Source organism: Elaeis guineensis, chromosome 4, assembly GCF_000442705.2.
Source record: "Elaeis guineensis isolate ETL-2024a chromosome 4, EG11, whole genome shotgun sequence".
NCBI lineage: Eukaryota > Viridiplantae > Streptophyta > Magnoliopsida > Arecales > Arecaceae > Elaeis > Elaeis guineensis.
In genome coordinates this window covers 10,235,949-10,245,230 of record NC_025996.2, presented here as the reverse complement: position 1 = coordinate 10,245,230, position 9,282 = coordinate 10,235,949, and the positions used below count along the sequence as shown (strand labels likewise).

The following is a 9,282-nucleotide window of genomic DNA, read 5'->3' as shown; positions in this document are numbered from 1 at the left end:
GCCATGGCACAGAACGGAAGAGCCTCAGGTTCCTTCGCTGACAATGCTGCTGTTCCCAGCCCATGAGCACTGACAGGAAAAATCATATGCAGCTATTTTTTAGTTCCATGTACAAGAGAATCATAAAATTATAGCATCTCATTGAAGTATCTTGCATCCGACATTTAAGCTGTCAACAACATTTGTTACTTTGCTAGATTGGATAGAAGTTTTCAGTTTACTTCAACTAGTCTCCAGGATTGCACAGTGTTTACAAAATTCCACTCTCTTTTCCCGTTTTTCTTTCTATTTCTTTTTTTTTTGGGAAAATGATAGGGTACTTCATTAAAAAAACTTAACTGAAAGCACAAGACAGTAGACCAACGAAAGAGTGAGAACAAAGAAACAAATCTTGCAAGCACAGGAAACCTTAGAAGAGCAAACAAAACAAATATACAGGAAGTCTTGCAAGAACAGGACACCATTAAACTTGATTGTAATTGTGCAAAAAGAACTTTTTTGCCAATAATTTTTTTGTAATTTGTGGCAAAAATAATATTTCAAAATAAAATTTTCAGATTACACACATACATATATACATACATACATGCACATATATATCTGTACATGCATACACAAACACGTACATACATATATGCATACATGATACAATTTTATACTCTTTAAGTTGCACGTGCGTCAATGGATTCCTCGATGGATGTCAATTGTAAATATATTGCCAATAATTATTAGCACGGTTGGTTGGCAACTCTTTCCTAAGGGCTTTCTTTGAAGGACGTCCGAGGTTCAAATCCTGGGTATTTCTTAAAATAATAATAATAGGCATACAGGCACAGTTCTATATCTCTTTTCAGTTAAAATTTTGACTTACAAATTAGCTGTGACAGCTTGTAAGAAGATCATGAGCAATTATCTCTACAACCAACAGTATCTTAGTATCCTGCCGTTCAAGTCCACCAGCTCCAATTTGAAGCCCCAAGAAGCTTGAACATGTATATAGTGAACAAGAAAAGTGGCAACATTCTGCTCACTCACATCATAAAACGTGTAAAGAACCAATAGCTTAATCTTTTCTCTTTTCTTTTTAAAGCTTTATTTCAACTCGAGAATGTTACACTATTTTACTTTTCCAGTTTCCTCTTTTTTTTTTCCTTCCTAAAACTGTTAAGAGAAAGAATACTACCAAAGCTACCTCTTTTAGCATATAAAGAATATAAGATAAACATTTCCAATGTCTTGTGCTTCTTTCCCGTTCCCTTCTTTTTTTGTATGAATCTATAATGGGCAAACTAACTATTCTTTAACTTTTCTTCCTTGTGCCCTCAAAGAACAGCTTGCTACCATTCAAAAGGATCAGTTCAAACTTCAAAGTTTCTATAATGATGACATAAGACTGGTAACCTGTCTCTGTTGAGTCATGGGAATGGTTGTGCAGGTTGGGCTTGTGGAGTTAGTGGATACCATAAACCATAGTAATCACGCGCTATAGAGAAATATTTTCTCTTAATTTTCTATCCTTCCTTTTACTCTCAGGATGAATATTCATCCAAAATCTCCAAGCCATCATCTTACAACATCACCTTCCTACGTATGAACTATTTTTTGTATGTTATGCAAAATCATGACATTTCATGATTTTACCTTTTTCTTTTTGAAATTACAAGATATATCAGGTGTTCGACTGTGCAATGCAATATTATAAAAATCCTTAAATCACAAAAATGTAAATTTCTACTTGAAAAGAATTTTTCAAACTCACATTTTCACCCCTTATCATTTTAGGATATCCATATTTTGAAACTTCTCAACATTAAGAACATTAAAAATACAAATTTAAAAATGATGAGAATGACGACTTTGATACTAAACCTCCAAATGGAGCACAATTTATTTTCAAGTAGTCTCCTTAATTTATTTTTTGCATGAGCCCATAATTTATTTTTTGCAAATATTGGATCCTTAACCTTGGAATAACATTAGATGTGGCCCTAGAAAGGGATACTTAGCAAATGAGAATCTATAAAGCCAATCCTAAATAGTTGAGAAAAGACTAGATGATTATTATTATGGTTGGATACTCAATTTTCAAGGCTTCAGTTCCATGAACAATATACTATAATATGGATCTATAATAAGTGGCTTCTACACAAGTGTTCATGATGACTATGGCAAGGTAATTCGAAACATTCTTTGTAAACCCTCTATAAAAACCATGTCCATGATTTTCCCGCACAAAGATAAGATGCATGATTAGCCCTCATTTTCTTCTAGAGACATAAAACTTTTTGAAGGAAATAACCCTGAAACCTGTAAAATCCATAAAAGGAGACCTGCAGGTGATAACATAGATCTCAATCATTCTCAAGAAACGATCTTAGTCCATCAAAAACGACGTCCTAGAGAAAAATTACCCTAAATATGTTAACACCATAGAGGACACTCACCAGGAGATGCAGTGAGGAAATTTTACTGCAGTAAAGCACCACTAAATTCTTCCTCATTGACATGGATTAGCTGGTTAAATTCTACAACTGATAACTATATCGATTAAATTCATGAGAAAAGAAATAGAGAAATTCTCTGGAAGATAAGTACCAAAACCTTTTACTTCTCCACTCTATTCAGGACAAACAGCATAAGCTAAGTAACTAAAGAACTATCTACACAATTGTTAAGACTTTGCAAATGGCTGATTTAGATTAATGGATTTTCATGTGATTAAATTCATTTCTCTTACCATAGAACAATTGTTGGCCACTCAAATTTCTGAAATCCGATGATGCAATGGAAACCTGTATCATGATATCTTGCTCTTAAATCATGAAATCTAGGATTATTGACAAAAGATGGTTCAGTTGAAATTGAATTTTATTTGAGAATATTTTAACTTGCAATTTCATACACTACTTTTTTGCTCCAAATTGTTAAAAAACTGCTAATAGCAAATGTGAAGGTTTTCACTGAGAGATTTGAGGCTCTTTTGTAGAGTAAAAAGTATAAATTGGTAAAACTATGAAAGAGTTGTAGACCACAAAATTGCAAAAGAAGATGCTGGAAAACGTGTACCTAGAAGCTGTTGCTATTCCTCTAGCTATAGGATCATGCAGCCGAAGTTTATCCATCACAGCTTGCACAAAATTTGCTCCAACAAGACCCGTGAGGACCACCACAGCTGCAGTAAGAGATGAATTTGCACCTACAGCCACACAAAAAAGAAGGAAATCAGAGAAATAGAAAGTGAATACCAAGACTGGCAACCAAGTAGATTCAAAATTATTTCATCGACTGAATTGCATAAAGCATGTTGCTTGGTAATTATAGAAAAATAAAGGCTAAATGCAATGAGCATCAGACTTTACCTTCAAACAAGGATACTATGCTGAGAGCCAAAGCCACAGTTATACATCTTGGTAAGATTGATATGGTTAGAGTTGGTTCTAACCCAATGATGCGTCCTACAATAGCAGTTGAATACAAAGAGAAAATAGTTGATATTATGACTGTTGAGAAAATCTCAGCTGCATGCCTCTTCACAAGCTAGAAGTCAAGAATAACAAAAGCTGTTTAGTCATAATTCATTCTAACATAAATATGGGAAAAGATAAGAGAAGAAAATGTTGTTGAGTTACATGTTTATAACCTAAACCAATATACAATGAAAAATTTACAGCAACACATGGCATGTAAAATTATGATCCAGGAATCAAATAAGTTACCTTTCTCTGTTTGAACATTGAAAAGGCAAATGAAATAATAACAGATCCCAGAAATCCCATAAGCAAGTCACCAGCTCCAGGATTTGATGACACTTTGGTAAGGTAGTCAGCTGTAGAAACATATTATTAATCAGCATGCATATAACAAGAACGTCATAAAATCAATTGCTTCTTTGGGCAGGTTGTAAAGGAGATACATATTTGATTGTGTGCTACACATGTATTTTATTATGCAGATAAGTTATCCTACTGAACTTTGAAGTCATGGTCCACCTATCTTATTTGACGTAAATTTTGAATTTCCAGTTTGATTGTTTTAGGAGTTCTTGGTATGTTTGAATGTATTTTCTCTCTTTAAGAATCAGTTGTTGTTTCTTTTGCATAATAGACCAGAAATGCAGAAGTTAAAGCTTGCCAACTATATTTTCTTACGCCCTGTTTTAACATGTGATCCAATGTAAATGAATTTAATCTTGAAACAGCAATGTTATGGAAAATGTATAAGTTTTCATGCATCTGCAAAAATATAAAAAATCTATTCATCTCACATGATGTAAAAAGTCCATGCTAACAGGACTTAAGTAAGCTGATAATCACCCCTCTCCTACTGGGAAGATGTCCTAGGTTCAAAACCATATGGCAGCATTTCTGTCATGTTCAACGAAAAAGGAAGGGGCAGAGGAGGGGGGGAAGAAGTGAGGGAAGGGGAGAAGGAGGGGGTGGGGTGGTGGTTTAAACAAACATTTGGACTTGGAATCCAATTTGTAAATATAAGGGCATAACTTAATGTCAAGCCAGCAGATGACCTTGTTTGACAGCTATATGACAAGAGCATAGCATATCTATAGTTCAACATGCATTACTTTTAGCCAGGCAGGTTCCTTGTCAGTGTCTAGATAAATTATTGGGGCCTTTAGAAGGGCATACTGATAGTCATATCATACGAAATGTTAACAGTTGTTCTGCTGCTGTATTTTATTTTGACTGGCATGTCATTGACAATTATTTATAATATAATATTCTCAGATATGCTATACCACTTTTCTTTTGAACTTGTAATGTAGCTCCAAGACACAATTATTGACTGTCTAGGAGCAAATCCATCTGCAAATATCATCACCAATCCAGAGCCAATCATAATATTTGAAAATCTCATAATTTTTGAAAAATACGAATGAGAACTACAAGAGTAGACAATCATTCTTCAATAAGAAAAACAGGTGTACTCAACACCATAATGTGTGTCCATGTGCCTACACACATAAGGTCGTGCACTTATATGAACATATGATGGAGGTATGAATGTATGTATATGTACATATATTTGTGTATATGCATGTGTGTGTGTGTGTGTGTGTCTGTTTGTTTGTTTGCGTGCCAGTAACATATGATCAACTCACTGATTCCCAGCAAGCTGACTTCCCATGACATATCTCGCAGGAAGTGCTGAAAAGGAAGATGGTTAAAGTAGAACACATAAATCATTCGATGCATCTCTAACATGCTTCAATAAAACTTCACATGAATGTCAATAAAATAAGATAAATCAATATGCATGAAGAGATCCATACTGGAGTAATGGAATGCCACAAGAAAAGTAAGTTATAAACCTAGAACAGCATCCATTCCAGACCGTGAGAAGTACCCATATGCCAATGCTGCCAAGTCTGCAGCAAATGCACAGCAGATAATTGGATGGAACACCTTCTTCACATTAGATGGCAACCTGAACAGAGAGCCAACAACAACTAAGTGTCCAAAATATTGATACTGCAACATATATTCTATGATCTAACGGGTATACGAAACAACAACTAACTAAGAATTTTAGATGGCAACCTTAACAAAGAGCCAACAACTAAGTGTCCAAAATATTGATACTGCAACATATATTTTATCATCTAATGAGTATATGAAGCATATTACCAAGAACCAACCATGTATCCCAAAACTGTAGCAGCAAGAAGGAATGGAAGGCATGTTCTCGCACTTGTACCAAGTGCTGTTGGCCATATAAATGCAAGAATAAATGTTGAAATGAAAATTGCAGTCCAAACCCAAAGCTCAACCGAGGTAAATGGAGAAGGTTTCGTCATGGGTTCTGCAGGTATCATTTCTGTCTTCATAACTCTTCTTACAGTAATGGCTGTGTACCCTGCAACAGAAAGTGAAGCCAGCCAGCCACCAACTGGAGAAAAAACGGAAACTGATCTCTTGTTCAGAAAGAATTCCCAACAACCGAATACAGAATATATTTGCCAACTGAAATATTCTATTACAAGATAATATTTTTTCTAGAAATCATCGACATTACTAGAAATAATGACATTCACAGCAGAAGAGAAAGCAAAAGTACAGTCTGCTCTCTTATGTCAGGTGTTGTAGACTTTACATTTACTTTTACAGTTTTACCTTTTCATGGTATTCTAACATCATGAACTGCAGGCTTGAAAAGATATAGTATCAGCCCTTACTGTGCATAGCTATCATAAGCATATACATTTTTCTTATCCTTGCTTTCCTGCTCCAACCTGATGTTCCTATGATGCAGATTTAAAAATTCTGCACATAATTCAGTAACATCTCTTGTACATACAGACATTATAGATGAAACTAGAAATTGTGCAACAACAGCCTTATTAAGGTGCAAGTCTTGCATGCATATTGTCTACATGCCCTAATTTATATCAACATGCACACCAACGCTTGCTCCTCTAGTTACATGGTAGCAGAACTCAGAAGCTTGTAGCCAGGAACCATCATGACACTCTGGATACCGTTCATGGGACATATGCTCCTCTGGTTACAAGTTCAATGCATCATTCTTGTGGCAAGCTTCTAGTGGACAATTCTTCCAATTGCCTTTGAGAGAGAAGTGCTCGAGATAACTAGTATAATTTCCCCTACCATGTATATATATATATATATAAACATAGCACAGAACATGATGTTGATATGTTGTTTTTTGACGCATCCTTAATTTTTCACTATGATTTTCATATACTATGCCAATAGAGTTTGTATAAGCACTGAACAATTTTGGCTGACATGCTCATTTGACTTGCATCAGCATATACAATGGTTGCATTCCCAGGTAAGATGTTTAGCATTTGTTTCAACATTTCTTCCAAGTTTCCAGACCGAAGGCACTGTTTGCATGTTACAGAACATTGCCGTCCTGTTTATTATTAGATTTCATTTTCCGCAGGGTTATGGTATTGATTTGTTATAATACACAAATGCTAGTGAGAAATGACAAACACAGGGGCATTGAGCATCCTAAGCAGGCCTTATAGGTATTGCCTGCAATGTAAGAATCCTAACAAAATAGAGATATTTATTCCAATGTCCTGTTAATGCATAAAAGCAACTGATAAAGCACACAAGCATTAGAAGAAAAAGTTCTGATAAGGCAAAGTATGCAGTGCTCTAATATGGTAACATATTGTTGCTGAAGCAAAAAATAACCAAAAAAAAAAAATCCCAACAATTTCTACAATGACAGGGCATTTTAGCAATAATGCACTAGACCAAGGGTATGCAAAATCTTTATGGCAAAAGAGTGCAATAAAATTATTCTGGAGCACACAACCGTGACCTACATAATTATTATTAAAGATAAATATAATATTTTACCACAATGCAAAATAAACTAATTCCACAACTACTATGGCTGACAAAAAGAAACAGCAAACCTAGGATGAAACAAATCTTAAGCCCCGAAGCCGCCGGGATATCCCTCACCGCAAGAGGCAAAACCACCAGCGCCGGGACATAAAACAGCGGAAGCCACCTCTGGATGAACAAAGTCGCCGGCTCAAAGAAACCCGTCAAGCCCATCGCAGCAGAGGAAGCAACGTAGTCCAAGAACATGAGCACCGAGAACACGCAGAACATCCCGAAAAGAGCGCTCGGGAATTTTATCGCAGCAGCAGCAAAAGCCTGCTCAAGAAGCTTATCTGCCGCAAGAATTATCCCCAGTGACACCACCAAATGCAAGATCCCCACAACCTGGTGAAGAATACCCCACCAAAAAAAAAAAAAAAAAAAATCAGAACCAAGAATTTGATACCCAGTATCCATCCGGCATCGAACGAAAGGTATTCACATGGGGAAATCCGACAGCGGTGCGGACGCCCTCGGCGCCGGCGGATCTCGGGGGAATTAGGCTCTGCGATTTCGCGCCGTCGTCATCCATGTGCATGACAAGAAATCAAGAGTGCGGTGTGGGGATTGCTCGGCCTCCCGGCGGCGGCCAAGATGGTTGATGAGTGAGGTGGGAGGAGATGGGTTTGGGAGCAGAGGTTTTGGGGGATTCTTGTAACAAAATTGAGGGGTTTTTGAGGGATAATTTGGAGGCACGGCGACGTGGGAGTGGGGTGTGCGCAAGCGTCACGGGGGCAGTGGCCGTCGGAAGGAGACGTGCGTAAGTGCTGAGCTCAGAAATCTTGATTTTTTCGTTTAAACTTTTAAGGACTGAAATAGGCGTTTGCGGCTCACCTTTTTTTTTTTTTTTTTGGTTATTTTTACGGCCGGAAAATAATAACCAAATCATTATTACCGTCAAAATAGCTTTGGCTAGGCTTATGCTGTAGTTCTTTTCCCCTCGTACTGGGGTGGAGTTCGGTGGGTGGTGTGGGTCGCCGGATAGACCGTGAGGTAGCAGAGAGATACAAAAAGAGGGCAAGGGGAAGCGAGATGTAGGTGAACGTGAATGGAGGTCTGATTGACCGGGTTCAGTTTGATCTTTTATTATCATATGGAATGCATTACCAGTAACGTGTCCGATTCTAGTCATGCATATACACGGAGTAAACTCGGCCTGTCACGATCCATTGCCTAACATTTGATTTGTATCTAGTTCTGCATAACCCCAATTTAAGGTAGCAACCGTTGGCAATCTTTTGTTTACCAGCAATGAACCAAGTGCCAGACAACACACCATTTCATAACCAACCAACGAAGTGGGAAAGAAGATCATAATCATCAAATTTTAATTACATATCGAGAATAATATACATTGTATTTAAATATTCTAGTAAAAAATTATCATACCTCTCGCATGCCATAGAAGTCGCCAATACCACAAAGATCCATATATCAACAGATTACACCTTAGTTTGTAACTAATGCAGTCTTCATGAGATGAACATCATGGTACTGATGATCGAACAAGTATTATTAATGAAAATCTATATCAAAAGGATGATGCTTGCAGCACCTTCAGTCAATGATCATTTGATATATGCTGATCACAAACTGCTCTACTGCTTTAACAGTAGTCACGCACTCATGAGAAGAAAGATGGAAGCCGTAGCAACAGCAACTGCCGCGGTGGTCTTCCAACGACACAAAAGAATCAAAACCACATAATCTCACATGAGGATAAGACAGCATAAAGAATAGAAATTATAATGTCCATATCTCAGTCATTTTTATAACTATCCATCAAATGCCATTGGTTCCTCCAGAAGGTTGGCACTCATTTCTTTGCTCGACTGCCTCCTCAATCTCTCCTGAATTCGGTCTTTAATGGCAGTTTGCTGTCAGCAAAACACCACCAACA

The 9,282-nt window shown here is 36.9% G+C and overlaps 2 protein-coding genes and 1 long non-coding RNA gene across 5 annotated transcripts in view; all 3 read right to left on the bottom strand.

Moving 5' to 3' along the window:
* Nucleotides 1-9,282, bottom strand: part of LOC105043979 (choline-phosphate cytidylyltransferase 2) — a 36,532-nt gene that overhangs the window by 10,998 nt on the left and 16,252 nt on the right. Inside the window, exon 8 of one of the 2 annotated variants that reach the window (XM_073255499.1) lies at nt 8,836-9,259. The exons of the other annotated variant lie outside the window; for it this stretch is intronic. Coding sequence (XP_073111600.1) covers nt 9,158-9,259 — 102 coding nt within the window. The 3' untranslated portion in view covers nt 8,836-9,157. Of the gene's footprint in view, nt 1-8,835; nt 9,260-9,282 lie in introns of those variants that run through there. 2 annotated transcript variants of the gene reach the window in all.
* Nucleotides 16-8,167, bottom strand: LOC140857118 (plastidal glycolate/glycerate translocator 1, chloroplastic-like; the record flags this gene model as incomplete). 2 transcript variants are annotated; one of them, XM_073255497.1, is given in 8 exon segments in its annotated part: nt 16-69; nt 3,067-3,196; nt 3,360-3,537; nt 3,717-3,826; nt 5,327-5,442; nt 5,643-5,922; nt 7,412-7,727; nt 7,825-8,167. In XM_073255497.1, coding segments are annotated over 8 exon segments (1,280 nt in total), but the record flags the coding sequence as incomplete, so codon positions are not given.
* LOC140857119 (uncharacterized) lies at nt 1,957-2,731 on the bottom strand. The gene is made up of 2 exons (XR_012140608.1): nt 2,445-2,731; nt 1,957-2,330 (listed from the first exon to the last, which is right to left on the bottom strand). It is a non-coding gene; the product is annotated as an uncharacterized lncRNA (long non-coding RNA).